The 21,936-nt window shown below is 42.0% G+C and overlaps 1 protein-coding gene across 6 annotated transcripts in view; it reads left to right on the top strand.

The window, feature by feature from the left end:
- Positions 1–21,936, top strand: part of ndst3 (N-deacetylase/N-sulfotransferase (heparan glucosaminyl) 3) — a 111,426-nt gene that overhangs the window by 55,610 nt on the left and 33,880 nt on the right. For 3 of the 6 annotated variants that reach the window (XM_088075984.1, XM_088075986.1, XM_088075985.1), the window contains 3 exons: positions 4,607–5,866; positions 19,254–19,341; positions 20,641–20,795. In XM_088075984.1, the coding sequence (XP_087932110.1) occupies positions 4,874–5,866; positions 19,254–19,341; positions 20,641–20,795 (1,236 nt within the window). In that variant the 5' untranslated portion in view covers positions 4,607–4,873. Of the gene's footprint in view, positions 1–2,402; positions 2,864–4,407; positions 4,500–4,606; positions 5,867–19,253; positions 19,342–20,640; positions 20,796–21,936 lie in introns of those variants that run through there. The other 3 variants (XM_088075987.1, XM_042485502.2, XM_042485505.2) reach the window with 3 other exon arrangements.

The raw sequence follows: 21,936 nt of genomic DNA, 5'->3' as shown, positions 1-21,936 counted from the left end.
TCTGTAAGCGCTATATATTGATTGGCCTAAAGATATTTCCTCTAATGTGCTTGGGGGATGAGGAATAGGAGAGGAGGAGGGGGGGTGGGGCGACAGCTTTCACTTAGCCTTCAAGCTCTTAAGAGAATATCTATCTATCAACATTTCCAGGCATGGGGAGGGGTCAGGAGCAGGTAGGTGGTTCGATTACACACACACACACACAAACACACACACTCACACACACGGAGGAGAAGCAGCAGGAATCATTAAAATAGCAACGGCATCAAGCAGCCAACACACCTAAGCAAAGCTCAAGCTTGTTGTTTACACTGTGGGAGGCAAAGAGCTGATGCATCTCCGAGAGCTGCTAGTTTAAGCAATAGATCCTGCTCTTTGTGGAAACAGCCAGGAGAGACGAGTATCATTATTAGTGCCAGGGGCTCAGGGTCTGGTATGTGTTCAGTGCGAGCATGCAACAATCTGTCCAGTGTTTTGTTTTGTTTTTAATTATGGGAGGGTTAAAGCGTGAATGTTGCACTGTCTGCATCCCTCCTGCCCTGACTCCTGGGATGATGTGATGCATCGTGATGATAATGCCTTCCCCCCTGTTTTTACACTCGAGCTCCATTTGCTCTCTTCAGGCCTCGAACAGGACTAGAGACGAACAGAGCCTCCATTAAACTCTCAGCAGGGAGAGAGAAGAGGGGGGAATCAGTCGCTCCTCCTCTCTTATCTCTCACTTAACAAAAGCCTCTGATGAAGACAACAAGCATTCTCCCGCTCTCTGTCTCTCTCTTGCTCTCTCTCATTTGTCTCTTGCTCTCTACTGTTTAACTGTCAGAGTGCTAGTTGAACATGGCAGCTCCGACACTTTTCACATCTCTAGTCCTTTGTTGTGTGTGCACCCACATGTGTGTGAGCGGCTGCATCCTTGCGTGTATTGTTGTATAAAACCTTGCGTCTCTGCGCTCAGCGATGTTTGTGCTTTGTGTTTCTTGCACCCTGTGTCAGCACACGAGTTTGTTTGATTGACCGTATGTGCATGTGTGCATTCTTTCTTTATTGTTCTTTTTTTTTGCAGCAGTGAGTGTCACCACAATTATCTTTGGGGGTTAAAAAATGTGTGGAAACACACACACACACACACACACACAGTCAAGCCTATATTGTAGTGTATGCGTAGCTGTCTAGTTCTCATTTCTAGCTCATTGTCTCCCAACTAGCACAATAGCAGAAGTGGTTCTTAGCTTGCAATGTGGAGGAAATGGGTGAACAGCCTCTCTAATTACACTTCACCCACTGACACTAATTTACATACAAACACAATCGCACTCCAATCCAAACCTTCATTATCTCCAGATTCCATTCTGTAGGGCATGATATTCGGGCTGTTATATTTCATTCAAGCTCTGTGTCTCAGCACCACTGCTTAGTCATTACACTAACTGAGAGACACAAATAGTTTCTCTGGCAAGAGTGTGAATTTATCAAACTAAGTAGAGGGTAAGTAAAAGGAACATGATACTAGTATGAAAATAGGTCCGTTCTCTGCGCTGTAAGTGCACTCTCTGTGTGTGTGCTCATGTGACTGTAGCCCACTATGCACCCCAACATCACCCTCCGAGACAGCCCAACTGTGTGTCTGCCTTTCATTTTCTTCACACTTTGGACTTGTGGTGGCTCCCTTCAAACACACACACACAGGCACACTCACACACAGTCTCTCTCTCTCTCTCTCTCTCTCTCTCTCTCTCTCTCTCTCTCTCTCTCTCACACACACACACACACACACACACACACACACACACACACTAAAATAAGCCCTATTGTAAGGCCATTACAATGTGAATGAGGGGCCCACCAGCTCCATTGAGATGTGTGTGAGTGAGTGTGTGTCAGTGCAAATAGGTTAGGGAGATTGATGAACTAGTAGGAAGGGAGAAGGGAACACCTAATCAAGTTAAAAACACTGTGTGATTGACATGCTGTGCTTGGCTGATTGACAGGCTACAGAAGTGGGCCTAATGGGGCTGGTTCACACGTGGGTGAACATGCATGAATGGGTGTATTCTGAATAGTGAATAACAGAAATGTCTTTTCATGCACATGATTGATACCATTCTTGATTATGTGATTTTTTTTAACATCCGTTAAGTGTCTCTTCCCCTTCTTTTTCTCCTTGAGTACTACAACTTGTGCAAGGAGCGAGGGAGAAATCAGCAAGGCGCGCCATTTACTTGCACTGGTGCGTATCCGTGCGTGACATCCCTCATCCGACTAACACCAACTAACGGGCCGTGAGCTTTTACCGGGGCCCGTGATCGCTGATGCCCGAGAAAAAGGCTGTTTGTGTCAATCAAATCGAGCCCACTCCCCTCTTTTCCTCCCTACCTCTCTCTCTCCCTCCCTCTCTCTCTTTCTCTCTCTCTCTCTCTCGGTCGCCTCCACTTGTGTAGGCGCTCTTAAACCAGAGCATTTACGCACGGCAGTCAGTCGTTAACGGGCAGCCCCGATATCGGTGCTTCTCCGTCTCTTCGCGTAGTTAATCTCCACCTTAAAAAGAGCCGAGATTAAGAGAGAAGTGAGCATAGCGGGAGAGAGGAGAGAAGACCGCGGGGGAGACGAGGGGAAGAGAAAGAGAAGAATGATGAAAGGGGGGAGGAGGAGAGCCGATCATTCCGGCTGCCCGCATCTGCTGCTCTAGTGGAGGGGAAAGAGAGAGAGGGAGTGTGTGAGATGGCACAACGCTTCAGCATCCAAAACATACGGGAGTGGTGCGCCACCGAGACCGGAGCCCCGGACCCACCCGAAGCAGCATCGCACTCAGCGGTCTCCCGTCACGCCTTTTCCCCGCACGGCAGCGCCTCAGCCACGGTGAGAGGTAAGTAGGCGAGTCGGGGCTTGTTCTTCAGAGAAACTTCAGCGACAGGAAGCGGGATGGGAAACTCTTAGGGATCGTATGTTGTTAGTTTGAGTTAATCTGTCAATTAGGCATGTTTATGCTTCAGGTTGCTTTTTTTTCAGTTGAGATTTAACCACAAAATAGAACCGTAGACTAGATTTACTATTATTTAAGTTTTTTTCCTCCATTTTTGAATGTTTATCCTAAAGTTAACCCACTTTTGATTTAATTCAGTGCAATCAAAATTGCATGATTTCCTCGTGGCTTTCAGATTCCACTTTTTGATAACTGGTTTAAATACAGGAAAAAAAACACACTTTTGATTTTAAAGTTGAGTGCATTTTTGTTTCAAAATTTGAATTTTAAAACTTAACTCACGCAGCATTTTATAAGATGCATGGAAAACAACTCCTAAGCCAACGTGTAAGTTTAGTGTTCTTCATACAGCATGATTTAGATCACCACTGGGAGTTTTAGCTATTAAAAGGACAGGAGGAAAACTTCCACGTGAAGTCTCTTGTGTTCATCCAATGCAGGCGCCCTCATGTGGCTTCTAATAGTGAAACACATGCATACCTCCAGTAACAGGTTAGCACTCACCTTTAGCTGTGACATGTCATATTTTATGTTCTTACTCATTATGAATCCCAAAACACTTTTGAATGAACCTCCTCCAAGACTGTGTGCTCCTCTTCTTGGAGACTCAACATTTTTTATGTGGAATAGAACTCACAGGCGATATCTAACAGAATTAGTCTAGTTATTGAAGTACCAATTAAGATGATACAGTTTTTATTTAACACAAAATGACTACTTTCTTCTCTATTTTGCAATTAGTTGGAATTTAACTCTTAAGAGTTTTTCATTTTCTGGAATCATATTTAAAGACTCCTTCCTCTATGACCTTCTCTTTGCATGTGTTCTCCAAAGGCAAAGAACAAGCAGAGAAGGATGGGGAACATGAGGGAAGACTATTGATATTCAAACAGACAGAAAGAGAGAAAGTGGGGGTGTAGAAAGACAGAGAGAGGGGGAGAGTGAGGCATAGAGAGAGAGAAAAGAGAGAGAAAGAGATGCTGTGGGATCTTTTCTTCTCCCTGGCTCCCGGCACATACATTAAGATGCTAATCCTGGTCTTTTTTGTCTCTTTCTATAATTCATTGCATTTTGTTCCTCTCTCTCTGCTCTGTCTCTCTTATTCTTGCACTTTTCTCTTGCTCTCCATTTCCTCTGTACTGTCACGGGCTCCCCCCAGATTAGTGCTCCTGGCGAAAGGATTCCAGCTCTAATTTTGTGGTATTTCAGATGATTAGGTTCAGAAATAGGACAGAAGTGCAGCGAGTTTGGCGCAATTAGAGGAATTCTCTGTAGAGCTTTATGGGACTGATTAGTTGAGCTTCCCATCCACCTCCCTGCACGGCCACATTAACGCACAACCAGCTGTTGTTTATTTGCGCGGATTGACTTTTTGTGTTGTGTTTGTGCTTTTAACTGTGATGTCACTTTGTGTGTGTGTGAGCCAGAGGTTGGATAAGCCCTAAGGATGCGAGTTGTTTTCAATCAGCTCTGTAGTTACCAGCTGTGCCCTCACATTCCCCAGGGTGGCACAACCTAGGTACGCGCACGCCCGCGAGCACATTCGCAGAGAACTAATGCACGCTATTCAACCTTGCCCGACAAATTCACTCTTTCTTCTTTTCTCCTTGTCCCATTTCTCTGCAGGCATTAATCATCACTCCCTCAGTCTCTGCGTGTGATTCCTCCGTGAAGATTGGAAGAACCTTGACAACGTTTCCCTCAATGAAGACCTTTGTTCCCCAACATCCAGCACATCTCCCTTCTCCACCTGCCATGGTGACATGACACACCCCTGAGTGGCTTTGCTCCTTTCTCGCACACACAGACAATCTCTTGGGCTCCTCGAACCCCTAGACTCTCTAACTAGAAATAAGACATCTCCTCCTACACACAACACCTCCCCACTTCACAATGACAGTGGCCGTGCGTTTCCGCCGCCACTTACGCAGGCTCCTGCTCCTGCTGGCTTCCTGCTGTCTCCTCTCCCTCCTTCTCTCTGCTTATTTTCTATTTACAAACTCTTCCCCATCCATGCAGCTTGGACAATCCCCAGAACCTGCCTGCTCCCAGCCGCTCTCCCCTTACCATCAACTTCCATACCCATACCCCCCTAACCCTCCTCACACACATGTGCACACTGACCCGGTCGTGCTGGTGCTGGTGGAGTCCCAGTACTCCCAGCTGGGTCAGGACATTGTGGCTATATTGGAGTCAGCACACTTCCAGTTTCGTATGGAGATTGCCTCAGGCAAGGGTGACCTCCCGCCGCTGACAGAGAAAGGCCGCGGACGATATTCGCTCATCATTTATGAGAACCTATTAAAGTATGCACATGCAGACACATGGAACAGACAGCTGTTGCATCAATACTGCACAGAGTACAGAGTGGGCATCATAGGCTTCTACCGCTCCACTGAGAACTCCCCACCTCTCCTCAAACTCAGAGGCCTCCCGCTGGTGCTCAGAACCAACCAGGTGCTATGGGACTGCTGTGTGGTGTCTAGCTCCCCTCTCCTCCACCTCACCAAGCCTGGCACAGATCGAGGGGCTTTACCCGGGGAAGACTGGACATCCTTTTCATCTAATCACTCCACCTATCAAGCTGTGCTGCATGCACGGGCCAAGGATGGTGCAGGGGCAGGTAGTGGAGATAATCCAGGGCCTGGCTTTAGTTTGGGCCTCCAAGCGACTGTGGTGCAGGACATGGGACTCTATGACGGGGTGAGGAGGGTACTTTTTGGCCAGGGACTGGGCTACTGGCTCCACAGACTCATCTTGGTGGACGCCATCTCCTATCTCACTGACAGGAAGCTTACTTTGGGCCTGGACCGGCACATACTGGTGGATATAGACGACATTTTTGTGGGGAAGGAAGGGACACGGATGAACGCCAAGGATGTGAAGGTATTGAGGGTGATGGGTGTGTGATAATGTGATTAGAGACTGTTATAGAGAGGGTGAATTCATGTTAACTCAGTTATGTCGGATTAGTTTTTAGGGATTCACGATAATATCGGCAGATCGTTGGTATCGGCAGATATTGGCTTTAAAATGAAATATCGTAATTGGCCAACATGCAGATTTCTGTCAGTATCACAAGCCGATATATATATTTTTTTATTGACAGAGTTTACATGTACAAAACATACACCCTAAGTTAGTGTATTTTTCTTGTTTTGCACAATGAATGAATATTACAAACATTGAAACGCATTGTATTTGGGTGGGCCATAACAGTATGAATAATATGATGTTAATTCCACTACAGAAGAGACTTGATGAGCACTAATGGGGAAAAAATGGATGTATTGTTATCAGCCAAATGAGCTTTTATATATCGGCATATCAGACATCTGAAAAAAAAATCCAATATTGTGGATACCTATCAGTTTTCTAAATCTGTTATCAACTTCAAAAAAATACTAATTGATGGCAGTGCAGACACCTCAGCAAAATATTTTATTTGGAGTGTATTTTTGAGGATTTTAGCTTGGACGCGGGAGCACCGAAAGAATATTTGGGAAAGCCCATGCTTGTGTGAGTCTGTGCATGTTGTGTACCAAGTGCATATGTGTTGGGGGTACAGCGTGAGGGTATTTATCTCAAATGGAGGTTTAGCCAGAAGTAAAGAGGCCATTTAAGGGAACAAAGCGGTGGACTGAAAGAGAGAAAGCGAGGTAGTGAATGAGCCAGTGAAAAGATGAATGGCACTTATTCCTCTTTTCCCACGTTCCTCCTCTTAGGGAAACTAAAGGAGAGTCAGCCATGCAGCCCGCCTCTCAAGACAGCCATTGTTTCAACACACACGCTTGCATGAGCAAACACACACACACACACACACACACTCACATATACACATACACATACATATACATGCACCTCCACAGATATATTTTTACATGCATTTGAACCCTAATTTCTGTAGGAATTTAATGTTTTTTTAAAGAGAGGCAGAAAAAAAAACCTTACCTTGGTTTGCTGGGGTGTGCATAAAATGCTTCTGCAACAGGAATTTTGTTTGAAATCGGTGGTCACATCCTCCCACTGCGTCCTCACTCAAGACTATTCAAGTGAAACAAATTGTCTTTGGTGGGTTTTCATATGTGGGAGTGGGTGTATGTGCGGGACTTTAAGACAGGTGAGATTGATGCCGCCCTGCACTGATGTGCATGAGCTTATCACGTCTGCCCGTCTCTCTGCAGCCACAGGATATACATGACAGGGAAGTGTGTGTGTGTGTGTGTGTGTGTGTGTGTGTGTGTGTGTGTGTTTGAGTGTGGGTGTTTTCTGAATCACTACTTTAGATTAGAATGTCACTTCCCGTCAATGGTTGACACCTGTCCCGTCAGGCAGTGGAGAAAAAAAACGAGCCACCTGTCTGTGGCTGAAACGTGGGGAGGAGATGAGAGGAATGGGGAGGCTGAGAAAACAGGAGGGCAGTGGGTGGTGAAGTGGAGAGGAATTCCACACTTGAATATAAAAAAGATGCTTGAATCCAAAAAGGATAAAAGAGTGCATATTCACACAGAGAGAGATAGAGAAAGAGCGAGTGCACACATGGTCGTGCACGTACACATTCACAAAATGAGCACACAAGCGCTCTCTAGTTGGAGTTTTCATTTTAAGTCTGCCTGACTCTTCAGCTTTGTAGCATAAATATACATGAGGATGAACCAGTGCCATAACAGAAGGACAGGGAGATGGGGATGGAGAAAAAGGTGGAGAGAGGGAGATTCAGAGATAGAGACAGAGAGAGAGAAGGGAGGTGGCAGAGAAATAGAGAGAGTGATGCCATTTGAAACACACTTCTTCAACATTTCTCTCCTTCAGGATAGTTGGCAATCACAGAGAGGGAGACTGGAGGAAAAGGAGGGAGGGGAAGGTGGAGTATGGCGCCTTGGGGAAGAGCTAGCAGCTAACTTTGCGATTTCAGAGAAACAAAATGCTGAAGGGAGATGGAGAAGCAGAGGAGGGCGAGCAGGAATGTGGTGATTTGTAGCAGCCCTCCCCTCGGAGATGGAGAGCCTCAGGTAGAGTTGTCAGATTATAGTTTGAATAAGGCTTATTTTAAGTGTCAAGGGTGTAAATCATGTATGTTCCTAATCATATGCAGCAACTAATTTATTTCACTGTCATCTTAATCTTTGTCACGATGCAGGGATTTTTTTTTATAAGTGAATCCTGTCAGTTATTTTTCAGACGGACTCCTAAATGCTAGTTTCCCCTTTAAGCAAAGTGTCATTGAAAAGCTTTTGAAAGGATGAGTCATATTAGATGACCATGTGTCAAATATATATCGAGCATTGGGTAAAATTGACAACTGAAAAGATGTTTCTTCATTTTGTTAAAAAATGATAAATGCATGTGGAATCCAGGGAATTTTTTAATCATAAAAGCAAAATGTTTGCACCGCGGAAAGTGCAGGTGACATTGGGTTTGATCGGTCGGCCACGATGCTTAGATAAATCTTCAATGACGTCATCTTTACTTCATGAAAGCATCGAAGAATATTTCACTCTTAATATTCTCGCCCTGCAAATATGATTCTCTCATAAGCAAATCTGTTACAAGACACAGAGCACAAACGGGTGAATAATTATGAAGGAGACACAAATTACATGAAAATGTAAATCCTCTCTCATCCCTGGTGCTTCAAAAACAGCTTAGGTCTAACACTCTATCAAAGTATGTAACAGGATGTGTTAGTGACCAATTAGTCGGACAAGTCATTTGCAGTGCCAGTGTTGGAAATCCTCTCTTACCTCTGAAAAGCCTGCATTCAATCTCCTGTTCTCCCTGAGAGAGGAAGAGAGAGGAGGGCAGTCTGGTCACCAGACAAAAATGTTGACATTGTACGTTTCTGCAAACATTGAATACACCACATTTGTACATTTATTATGCATCATATAATTTCTAAAGTGGTACATGTAAACATGTATATGAGATGACTTTGGCATTTGGACATGGAGGGAATGGTGGACTGTGTGATGTCTTTGCCGAACCACTGTTTGAAACCAACTACAAAACTGTTTTTTAAGCAAAAAATTGGCAACATTTCCAGCAACGTTTGTGCCACCAGTACTGGGTGCTTTTTAGTTGGGGCTGGAGGCATTTCTAGCGGCAACTGTGTCACCAACACAGGTTGTTTTTTAAGCAACTTATCAGAAGTAATGACTGCAATGACTGTGACACAAAAACTGGATGTTTTTTAGCCAAAGTAGCAGTGGCATTACTAGCTGGGTGCTCTTCAGCAAGACATCAGCAGCATTTGTAGTGGAAACTGTGCCACAAAAACCACGCATTTTTAGCAAGAAATCAAGGGTAATTCTAGCTGCAATCTTTCCACCGAAACTTTGTTTTCTAGTGATTAATTGGCGGCATTTCCAGCGGTTGTTGTGCTACCAAACTGGGTGTTTTTAATGAGACATTTGCAGCATTTCAAGCAGCCACTGTGTGACCAAAATTGGCTGTTCTTTAGTGAGACATAAGAATTTTTAGGCCAATTGTTTCACCGAAACTTTGTCGGGTTTTTTTGTGAGACGTTGGTAGCAATTGTAGCAGCAATTGTGCTAACGAGACTGGATGTTTTTTAGAGAAACATCAGAGGAGCTCCCAGCAGTAATTGTGCCACCACAACTGGATGTTTATTTGCAAGACATCAGGGACATTTTCAGCAATTATTGTGTCACCGAAACTGGGTGTTGTGTTAAGTGAGCGAGCGGCTGCATTTCCTCAGCAAGTGTGCTTCTAAAAGCAGGACATACATATACATATATTTTACAACACAACACGATCTTTTCCTTACCACAAGTGTTTTTTGTTCCTAAACACAACCACAAGTTAACCACAGTGATGTTAAAATGTAAAGTTTAAGATATATACCAAATAACAATGCACAAATGTTGCATATTTATGGTGTGCAGGATGTACAATGCCAACATTTAGTCTGGCTATTGTGTTGAAGAGTAAGACAAAGAGAGAGAGAGGCCAATTAAAATACCTCCCTCCTTCTCTCTGCACTCTTCATTAGTCTCACCCCACGAGTTCATCTGGTGACAAACAATACCTACACCCCCTCCTGTCTGCACACACACTCACACACACAGCTGTATTTCCTCTATTAAAATGATTCACAGGGAGGCACCCCACAGATGACATTTCTCAAAATGAGGGATGATGCCAGTCAAAAACTCCCATCAATGATCCGCACGTGCCGGTGCTTGTGTTTTTTAATTCACGCCTGCAGGTTTTCTCTTCTTCTCTGCCTCGGAGTGGTCGTTAGGGAGGTGTCCGATTCCCATCTTCAGATCCCTCTTTATCACCTCCTCCTTTCTCCCCTTCCTTCTCCTCCTCCTCTTCCACTCACCTTCTTCCTCTCCCCCTCCTCGTTTGAGTCATTGATCACTATCTGCAGCCTATTTGTATTCCTCCCTAAACCTCTCTCTCAACCCCTCCCCACTCTTTCCCTCCCCAAGGTGCTTTCTGAGTCTAAGTTGAGGGGCCACACATGTGAACACAAATACTGTATATGAACTCACAAGTCAAGACACACTCTCTTTAACTGAAGACTAGATAGTTTCAGATTTTCATGAATCTAAAGCAAGATAGTGGCTCAGTGATATGCACTTCACATTTCTGTGAAGCGTCGCTGTATGCAAATTCTTACCCAGTGTTTGTGTGGGTGTAAGTTAGTTAGATTGTCCAGTGACGGACTGTCATCATGTCAGAGGAAATCCCCTGCATTATGCACATTTTCTATTCCTACAGACAGCCCCTTGTACTCCTGAAACAGAATAATTGGCTAAATAAGATGAAAATACAAGTTTCCAACGACACAGTTTGGCAGTTGTTGTACTTTCATTACTTTATTCATCTGGCAAGTCAAATAATTACAACTTTCATGTGGCCTAATAATCCATAAAGTGGCAGTTTGCCTTTAGGACTGAATAGAAAACCTGTTTTAACATTGTAGCCAGCTAGATAGCGTTGCACTAAGGAATGAATGATTAAGAAGAATGAATAAGGTCTCATTTATATTCAACATTTATATGTTTATGGACATGGACGGAGCCCTCTGTCTCTACTATGCCTTCACTTCTTCCATATTTGTGCATGTTTTCTGAAAGCTTACGGATACAGACTTAATTGAGCAGTACCACAGAAAATTGTCTTGCCAGTCTAGCATAGTTCAACTTAGGTATGACTGTAGGAGATGAGGAAGATATTTTAAAAATGTCTGAACTGAATAAATATAGTGAAAAGAATTCTCTGTCAACATGTCACAATTTATTTAATGGCCTCACAGACCACCACGGTTGACAGTGTTGCCTCTTTTAAAGAGTGACCAAACCCCTTTTTTCAGTTGAAAAGCAATACGTATTGTTATTTAGTAGTGTTGTTGATTGATTCAGGTCCAACTCTTGACTTTGGAGTGTAAAACATAAAATTCTACATGTTGTGTTATAAATATGCAGTGACTGCCCTCTAAAGGTGTAAACATGGCTGTCGCCATTGAATTTTGCTGTTGGCTGATCCTGGTAGCAGGAGCCTGCTTTCATCACCAACTGAGCCCCCGGTTGCCGCCCTGTTGCTGCTCTCTCACCAACCGACTACTTTGTGTGTTTGCTTGGGGAAGGGAGGTGCTGTGAATTGAGAGGTGGCACGATTGGGTGACTAAGTGTGTCTTAGTCCCCCCTTCTAGCCCTTCCTATTTTAGAGACTCTTTTTACATTACAGGGAGGAGACACTCCAACCAAAAGTGGTGGGGGGGGGTTTAGTTGCTATTTAAAAGGTAAATTATTACGACCTCCTCCATTGTAGCATCAGTTGATGTTGTGTCTTGTAGTACCATCTATTGGCTGTATTCTTGTTACTATAAAGGATGCACAAAAGTATTTGGGCAGTGACACTGACAATGTTTGAAATGGACACATCTATTTTAGTACATAAAAGGAGTATAATGAGGTAACGATGTTTGAAATGAAAAGTATACATGTCTGGGCTGAAGTGTTTTTTCAAGTCCTCGTGATTTCTCTGGTCTGGCAGTGGCATGAGATTGAAGCTGAACAAAAGAGGGAATTTTACTAAGTGTTCAATAATCAGACTTCAATGAAGGTTTTTGGTGCAGCAGTATTTAATTTATTGTGCAGTCCTACTTAGAGTTAATCTTTAGACTAATTAAATATGATGCATATAATGCCTCTGAAGTCAATGGAACTGAGCTCGTTCCATATCAGTTTATTACTTTGCCAAATGCTATTACATAAGTAATGAATAAAAGACATAAACAGTTGAGAAAAGATTAGAAAACTACTGGAGGCAGACAAGGAAATGTGAGAATCTTCTTTTGTTCTTTGTTGCACGAGGCACACAATTTTATTTCTTTTTCCAAAGCTGTCAGGTGACATTCATTTAACACATGGTGGCAAAGGTCGGCACCCTTGCTAAGGAACTGTAGGTGCTCGATCTTAATGGCTTTTAAAGTGACGAAGTTGCAGGTGGGAGAGGCAGAAAAGGAGAGGGCATATAAGAAGGCAGATGGGAACAGGATATTGCTTCCAGCATGATTTGTCCTGACATCTGCTCTTATTCACCCCCTGATCTGGACAAGTGAAATGATCACAGTCAGCCCTGCAGGGTAGAAGAACTTTTACAGTTACACTATTAGAAAGAAAAAGGGCATTTTTATGTATACGTGGCTGTCATTCTTAACGTATGCAAAACAAAAGACATGGAAGTGTAAATATAATGAATACTTTAAAGAAGGCACCTGTCAACATGGAAATTATCTTAATAACTTTTTTTGTTTAATTTTTTTTTTTTTTTTGTCAGTGCTCTTGTTTTTACTCCAAATTAACTTGGAGAATGTGGCAGTGTGCCATGCATTTTCTTCCACGAAATGAGGCAGGTTTTGCGGTCACAGCAATCACTGAAACTCAAAAATCCTTGAGGGGCTGCCAAGTAGAATTTAGTGTAAGTATAGCGATGCCAAAGCAATCACAAGTACCTTGGATCCGTAAATGCAAGTGAATAGATGATTTTGTAAAATGCTCCGATATAAAAAAGCTACGCTGAAGCTGACAAGCGAGACTGGAAGTGAGACAGAGAAGGAAAGAGTAAGCAAAAGAAAGACTGGCATTAACTGGTAAAGTGCTCTTCCTGCTCATCAAATAGAGATGACTGACCCAGTTAAATGTGCTGGTCTGGTGTTCACATTACATGCACAGATACACACATACACATAAACACATGTGCTTGCGTAGATCAATCAAGAACTTTGACCTGCTTTTGCACAAGAATTAAATGGTGTGAATGTGTTTTTTCTTCTTCTAAACACACCTTCAAATCTGTTTGCACATAAAATCCCACTCACAAATAAATTCCTTTATAATTACTTTCATTTTAGATCTCCCAGCCAGGCTTAAGGCTGTGAAAAAGAAAAGAGAGGAAACAGTGCAAAGGCGAGAATGACAGAATGGGGATATGGTGGGGAGGTGGTTGGTGTAAAGGGTTTGTGAAAGGCAGTGAATGCCAGCTGTCCAGATGCCTGTCTCCCATCTGTTTGAACCCCAACATCTAGCTGGCACCTCTTCTAGTGCTTACCACGCACACATGCGAGGACACACACAAACACACACAACCACTGTCGCTCTCACAAACACAGAAACAAACTGGCATTGCTTCTGACACTAGCAGTGTTAGGCAGCTGTGGGATTGGGCACAGAAAGGAGGGCTATCGCTAACCGCTAATCCATTTGTGTGTTTACCTTCATCACTCGGATTGTCAAGATCTCTCACATGCTACATAGTCCCACCTCCTGCTAATCCAAATCCACCCTTCTTTCTTATAAAGTATCTCTTATGGCCCATTTTAAAACCATCTCCAGCTTTGAGCTAAGTATCCAGTAGACAGATTGGCTCCGAATTGCTCAAAGCTCTCCATTCCTCCCCGATCTGCTGCCGTTACCCTCAGAAACTCAGCAGGAGGGAACTTCATTTGTTCCTCAGAGCCAGAGGTAGGGTTTTGTCATATGCTCAGTGCGAGTGTTTCCGCTCCAAGAAGTGCACTCCTTTTTATTGCTGTGCATAGTTTGTACACAGCTCTGCCTCCTCATGATCAACAGTAGTCCTCCCATTGCTCTCTATTCTTGACAGTAAGGTTTCTGAAAATGACACACAACACTCATTTTGCAGAAAATAAGCTCTGGTTCTTAAACCAGCTCTGTTTAGGACTCTTGGAACCTTGGCGCTGTCTAGTGAACCAGCATGTTTTTCTATCATTTCTTATCAGAATCATTGTACTGAAGGATGTGTTTTTAATGCAGGCCGTTGCACAATGCACAGTAAGCAATAGAAGCAAAGTGGCAGATTGCAATGATTACCTGCAAGCTTTAATTCTGTTATTACAGATAGTTGCTTTTATTAAAAGAAAGCAAGTATAGACCAACTATTAATGAAACAACTGCACAAGCTTTTTATCTGATGATATCAAACTAAATGTCTTTATTTTTGCCTTCTCCATCTTATCTTTTCATCTTGTAGAGTATGACACATCTAGTGATGTCACAGTCTTGCACTTCAGGTTAAGGAAAACCTGCTATTTTTTAAATTTCATCTAAGACCCAATTTTTCGTGTTCAAAACCAATGCATTTTTGTCAAAATTCCCTGAACAGTTCAAAATTAGGTGTGGGGACTAGAATGGAACTAGTTCCATGTTAGTGGAAAAAGTGATATTTGTTGCAGATTTGCAAAAAATGCATTGCAGGTGCTGATAGCACTATTAACTATGCATTACTTGAATTCACTATCTGCCCTGTCCTAATGTCCAATTTGGAGAATAACAAATGATATTACAGCATAAATGTGCCCAAAAAAATATGCTGCAAAGTGTGTTTGTCAATATTTTGCATGTGATTGCAGTTATCAACATGGCAAAGTAAAGATGCTGCCTTTGTGCCAAGAACAAAGTTTGCAAAACAATGGCACAAAGAGAAAAAAAAAACTTTTCCTGAAATTTTCAGCATGCAAGCTACAGATCCTGAACAATGAGGTTGCAGGAGCATTCCTCAAAACGTCAGGGAAAGAATTTAAATGTGACAGAGAGAAATTATGTTTAATATCTAAGTCTGTCAGTGTGCTTCAGGTACCACAGACTTTACATCTCAATATTCTAATAATTCCACTATAACCACATGTGGCCATTACTGGTTATATTGTGAATTGGATTGTTGTTGCAATGAGGCTCATCTGCAGAAAAGGGCCAGTTTTGCACCAAATGTATTACCTAAATTAAATATGTGCAAATAGCACAGGAGCACTGAGAAAATAACTTGGCATTTAGAGATGTATTTCTCTCTTTGCAGGTACTCTGAGAATTAGATAGATAGATAGATAAAACTTTATTGATCCCACATTGGGGAAATTACACTTTTTGTATTATTTTTTGCAGGTTTAGTGGCTACAAAAGCAGGACAATCCTTTTGTAAATTCACCCATTAGCACTTACGTGCTACAATATGCTTAGATGCATGCTTGCTTCTGCATGGTGATATGGTAGGAGGGTGTTGTTGAGTAGAAAGAAGATATACTTTCAACACCAAATTGATCACAAGAAGGTCTGTGGATTATATTGAGTGATGATTTCTTGAAAAAGACATCGCTGTTGAGTTTTTCAATTGTACTTCTTAGAGTTTAAGAACCATAGGCCAAGTGCCACATAGTTCAATTCCAGATATCTCTCTCTATGAGCGATGTCTCCAACACTCAACATCTCACACTAAAACAATCTAGAGTGATTAATAGCACTTCAGGTAAGCGGAAAATGTGTGTTTTTGATTTTTAGGTTAACTTTACCTTTAAGTTTAAAATATTTTGAAAATTAAAAGATGGAAAACAATTTGTTAAATGAAGTCACTATTTGTCCCCAGAGGATCATGATACAACAAAAATCAAACAGGATTTGAAAAGGTAAATTAATTCAATTGTAGAGAAGAAAAATGTTACTTTGAAATTTTACAATAGGTTACTTGTCAGTTGTGTCTCTTGTCTCCCTATCATTATACTTGTCAGTCAAACTGAAATGAAACCAGTAAACTGTGAAGTTTATCTTTTAAATGTGGCCTGTTACATCTTTGAAATGGTTTTGAAAACCACTTTTCAGAGATTTGAAACTCGCTTCAGAAAGCTAATCCATCACAGTGAGCAATTTGTTGCCTCTGAAAGTTTCATAATCACTGCTGCGGTTGGAAACAGAGGGTGTTTTGAAAACTCTCCTTGTATTGTTTGTGTGTTCTCTGTAAGATTTGGCTGCTGAACAACAACTCCTTTAATGTGAGAATTGGCCAAGTTCACATTGCCCCTTTTTAATGTTTGCTTTTTTGGTGTTCTGGGTTTGTCAGCAAGGAGAGCTTTAAAGTGGTTCTCTGCTCACAATGGCATTACTGCGCATTGAAAACAAAACTTTCCCAAGAAAGATATAAGGGTGACAAAATGTTCGCTGTGATAGTAAAAATGCTAAAACATGCAGAAGCACCTGTAGGGTCATCTGTGGCTCTGAGTTTCACTGACGCATCACAAAAACTGGTCATTTGCGTAGCTCTTCTGTTTCGGCTATGGATGTTAGGTAGCAGAATACAAATGAGGTGTTTAAACGAATATACTGCACACTTGGACACACACCTCTGCAGACTTTCACAGATACCAACACACACGTTAATAATGCATTTCGGCAGGGAGTGTATATTGAGTTACAATGCAAAGCACTCAGCTACAAACTTAATTTAATTCTTAAGTCTTTGTATCCACATGTTTGCCTGTGTGTGTGTGTGTGTGTGTGTGTGTGTGTGTAGATGTGTGTAAGATGTAGAGGATGTCGTAACAGAGGAGACAGGGGATCAGATTAGGGAGCTGTGCACATCTGTCAGCATGCAGCCATCTTCAACACCATTAGATTAGAGCTAATGAAGACACTGTGTGCATTTGTTTGTGTATTTGTTAGCTTGGGACACACATACAGACACACAAAGGCAGTGGTGGAAGAAAACTGTGAACCAAAAGAATCATTTCATGAGTCAGTTCACTAGTTTCAGGTGAACAACACTTAAAAGAAGTTAGTGTTAATGACAAGTTTTGCTGATGCTAAGATTACATCAACAGGCCTTTCACTGCTTGAGGTGCGTCTTATTGTAGTAAACTGATAACCCCTAAATAAGTGACATATGTTATAAGTATCTCCTATTACATTTTGTGCATAGCAATACAAGTATAGAAGCAGCAGATTATTTCCTGTGTATGTTGCATCACAGATCAGTTTTCCTGAACTGAACTTTTTTTTGATTGTCTGTCTGTATTATGCATATTGTTTATTTTTAACATACATCATACATACTTGCTAGGCTTCTTATTTTGACAAATTCATAGTTTGCTTTTGGCTGATGCTCATCCAGTGTTGTGTTAGCTCTTTGGTTGTTTTTAATGCATATTTTCTAATGCAGGACGAGGCTGTTTAACAGAGAGTGAAGACTCTGTCATTATAGCTTTATATCTTGAATGATTATCTAAACCAGGGGTCATTTTCTCGGCCAAGGACCCATTCGCTGAAAGAGAGACGGAGCAGGGACCCTCTATTACACATATATTGTGTAAAATAGCACTGCATATTAAACTGGGTGGATGGAGGTTGTCAGGCAGAAGGCTATATCGGCCTCAAGCTGCTGTCCTGACCTGTAATTGCCTTCAGGTAAATTAGGGAGGAAACTCTGTGTTCACAAAGATAAGTTGTTGCAAAGGGTGAAATATGTTGGATTTGTTTTATTGTGTATTTTCAGTCATATATTAATTTCTGGAAGAAAAAAATAAATAAAATGATTAAATAAAATAATTTGGCGACCACCCTGCAATAACTCTTAGGATCTCCTAGGGGTCTTGGACCCCCTGTTGAAGACAGGTAATGCAGTTTAGTTCCTTTATGAATCACTCGGAGAACCTGATATGGAGAGGGCAGAAAAGAGTAATGGCATGGAGTGCCAGAGTGCAAGAAAAAGTCATGGTGCACCAAATAGTAAAATGTAGAAGTGCCGGTACAGTGTACTGGTGAGTATTGGCCCACTTACTGTGACTAAACACAGGAGAAGAGAGAGAGAGAGAGACTGCCTGGAAATGATTCCTTGCTCTGACATTAGCTGCTCAGGTCTCGTAAATCAGGCAGTGTTCCTGGGGATCGATTAAAAGCAGCATGGCAAAGATTGGTAATAGAGATGTGGCACGTAGCCCGACAGAAAGACCCAGCAGACGGAGATATACGGGGAATTATAAGTTTCATAAATAAACAAAATATTAGTGCTGGAGCAAACGGTGAGAAGTGCAAGGATAGCAAGAAGACGGGGTTTGAGAGTGTAAGAGAAAGAGCAAGGGGAGAGCGTTATAGAAAGAGAGAGAGCGATCTTTCCTCCATGCTGCTTCAGCCTTCCTTTCAAATTAGAACAGCCCCGTCTCCTGAGAATGTGACATTTTCACGGAGCAAGCGAGGGAGAGATGGAGGTTGAGAGAAGGGTGTGGGGGGAGGTGGAAGACAAATGGGGAAGGGGGGCAGAGAGGCGACTGCAGGTTCTCAGAAGCGTAAGATGGAAGAATAGAGGGGGAATCAGAATGAAAGGAGGCAGTGAGAAGGAGAGGGAGAGGGAGAGAGAGCCGGGACGCAGGGCTTCACTTGGTAGCGTTAGGGATGGATGGAGAGAATGATGAGAAGGGAGGAGTGTGTGCGGGGGTTATTAGTCCACCCTCCAGAGGCTACTAATGCACTGACCTTCATTAACTCGCATTACTGTCGGTGTGTGTGACTGCGTGTGCGAGTGTGCAACTCTCTTTAGTTAACACTCATTACAGAGTCTTTGTTTAAAGGCCAGTAAACTAATGAAGTCATTAAATAAGTGGAGAAAATCCTGATTCAAGCATTGAAACCAGAGACTGAGGTAACTTTAAGGACAGGAACAGCCACTCGAACACTTAGTACACGAAGAGAAACTGGACGGAAATAATCAACGCACCCTGTAGCATGTTGGCAACTACCATCATCAAGCCATAGGTTAAGCACTGATGAGTACACGCAGCATTCATGATAGTTCTCTGAGGAACCAGAGTTCACTTACATGTACAGCAGAGACATAAGACTGAATCAGACAAATCAGCTGTTTATCTGTGCAAGTGCAGGCTGGGAATACATGAACTTGATACACTGATTCTCTCACTAATGTTCTTTTCTTTCTATCTGTCTGTCCATCTTTCTGTCTCCAGGCTCTCCTTGATACTCAGAAACAGCTGCGCTCTCAGATCTCCAACTTTACCTTCAACCTCGGCTTCTCTGGGAAATTCTACCACACAGGTGAGCTCTGTTTATGGTGCTTTCCATCCACACATGCATACCACTGCCAGACATACACAGAAGCTGTGACAAATATAAATATGATGACTATGAAAGGTCTAAACAAATTAATGTGTTTTTTTTTATCATTTAGACTGATGGTTTGTTTGAATAATTCATACATACCTAATTCACTGATGAGAATTCAATTCTCAAAATGAGGTTCTTTTATAGGTTATAGACTTCATAAAATCCATAGAATGAAAAATAAGGAAGGTGTCAGGAGAGATCAAGGGGTCACAGGCTTACACAACAGGCCTTTCCTTATCTTAAAGAGAAAAACAAACAATAACGGACAAAAAAAGGAAAACATAATGTAGAAAAATACAGCAAAAGAAATGACAATGAGAAGCACACAAATAAGTAGAAAATCAAACCAATCAGTAGACAACGATCCAATAAAAACAGAAAATTACGTGAAAAGCAATACGGAGAAAAGAACAAGAAATATATATATGTCAAGACATAATGGGACACAATTAATTAAATGCTTCAATACTTTTCTTTAAATTTCCTAAGGATAAAGAGCACCTCATAAGTAGTATTTTGGTGTTCCATATCTGTATGCCACAATATCTAACTGGCCATGTTTTGCCATCTTACATGTCTGCAAAGAAAAGGTAGAAATTATGCTATTTAGATTTGTGCATTTCAGTCAATTCATTGCTTGTATTAACAGTCACAAAATCAATTTAAAAGACATATACTAGTGAATAAACTTGGTCAGATGCAGAATGGAATCTTGTGTGCTTGCTTTAGCTTGAGAGAAAAATATCTCATACTATCTGTAGATTTTGCGCTATGTACTGTAATAATATTTATGCAGGCATATATGTGATGTGGTGACACACCGCTGTGAATTGAGCTCTGTTGTGCTTCCAAGGTGCTTTATTGATTTTCGAGTTAAACTGTGTAAATCAGCAGCAAAAGAACACAGGAGATCCACTGGAGAGGAAAACAGAGGTGGGACTAAACATACCGTAAATATAATTAGAGGACATTTGATACAGAACAGAACATATTAAGATAGCTTCTATTATTGCTGTTGCCTGACTTTTTTATCACCATGGTATCCGACTGCCACCTCATTTTGCAATGTGACCTTAAAGCAACCCAGTTGCTTAGTGATACTCTGACCTTAAACCAGTGAGAAGATGTGTATAACAACACTTTCGAATGTGTTCTGAATCTGCATGAAGTGTGCAATTATACATATTATTCCTTGTCCTTTTGTCCTTGTGTGTGTGGTTGTGTGTGCAGGCACGGTGGAGGAGGATGAGGGAGACGATTTACTACTAAAGTACGTGGATGAGTTCTGGTGGTTCCCCCACATGTGGAGCCACATGCAGCCTCACCTCTTCCACAACGAGTCCTCACTGCTGGAGCAGATGGTCCTCAACAAGGAGTTCGCTCTGGTGAGATGGATGCACACAAGCATGCACACACATTTCTTGCAGCTGTCTGTTCCGTTGTTGCTTTCTTCTTCTTGTGTGTTCTTTTTATCATGCTTGCTTCGCATGGTTGCATTTTCTTCAAGGACGTCTTTTGCTGTTCGTGATTGTTATTTCTTTGCCGAAGCAGACGTGACATTTGCTGGTCAAAGCGCTGGAACTGTGCGAACACAAAAAATACACTTTGTGTCACATACTATGCTACATGTTTTAATGGAAACACTATTGCTGCCATCGTTTGAAATGTTTTGTGTGACATTCCTACACCAGAGGACGTAGACTCTGTAAACTGGGTTACGTGTCCTGCATCTTACATTTTGTTAGATTTTGGTTTAAAGGTATTCTATGCAGGATTGTCAGTAACTGTAAGTACACTCACCAACGAAAGTGAAAGTAAAAGCCAACCCCCGCCCCCCAAAAGATCAGCAAAATTCCTGTTGTTTTTGTGTGTGGTTTTGTTTTGTTTTTTTAAACCTCGTATGTGTGTGTGTGTGTGTCCCTTTTGTCATTCTGTGTCCCCTCTCTGTGGGTTTGAACACAGCGCAGGATGGAACTGGAATGGAATTATGAGTTCTGTTTCTCTTTGAGTTGTGGGTTGGATAATTAATCTTTCGATCCGGTTAGTGCATTTTAGATTGATGGCGCAATGAATGGTTAAGTTTCATTTTCAGTGCACCTGACGTTCTGCTGCTCCTTGTGTGCCTAGAGTATGCTTTGCACTTCAAGACTGTGGTGCAATTAATATCAGAACGGTAGATGTATTCCAACAGTGCTCCTAAAAAATGGTCAGCTCCAGAAATATAAAATTAATACATGGCGGTACACATGGGCTGCCACAGATAAATAAACATGTGGGAAACCCTGAGCTAGTTGGTTACTGCGTCACAACATCACCTCGTGTGTGTATGTGTGTGTGTGTGTGTGTGTGTGTGTGTGTGTGTGTGTAGAGAAGGTGAGATGGGGTAGGGGCAAATTAAGAATGGAAGAAGTAGAAAATGATGTGAGAGCTACATTATTTACATAATATTATCGTGTGTATTTAATCATCACCGTTATCATCAGTATTGGTATATTGTGACACCCTTATGAAAGCTTTTGTGGCTGT

This window comes from Plectropomus leopardus, chromosome 3 (genome assembly GCF_026936395.1).
Source record: "Plectropomus leopardus strain MGB_pleo_1.0 chromosome 3, ASM2693639v1, whole genome shotgun sequence".
NCBI classification, from domain to species: Eukaryota; Metazoa; Chordata; class Actinopteri; order Perciformes; family Serranidae; genus Plectropomus; species Plectropomus leopardus.
The sequence above is the reverse complement of the archived record's forward strand: the minus strand, read 5'-3'. Positions and strand labels throughout refer to the sequence as shown.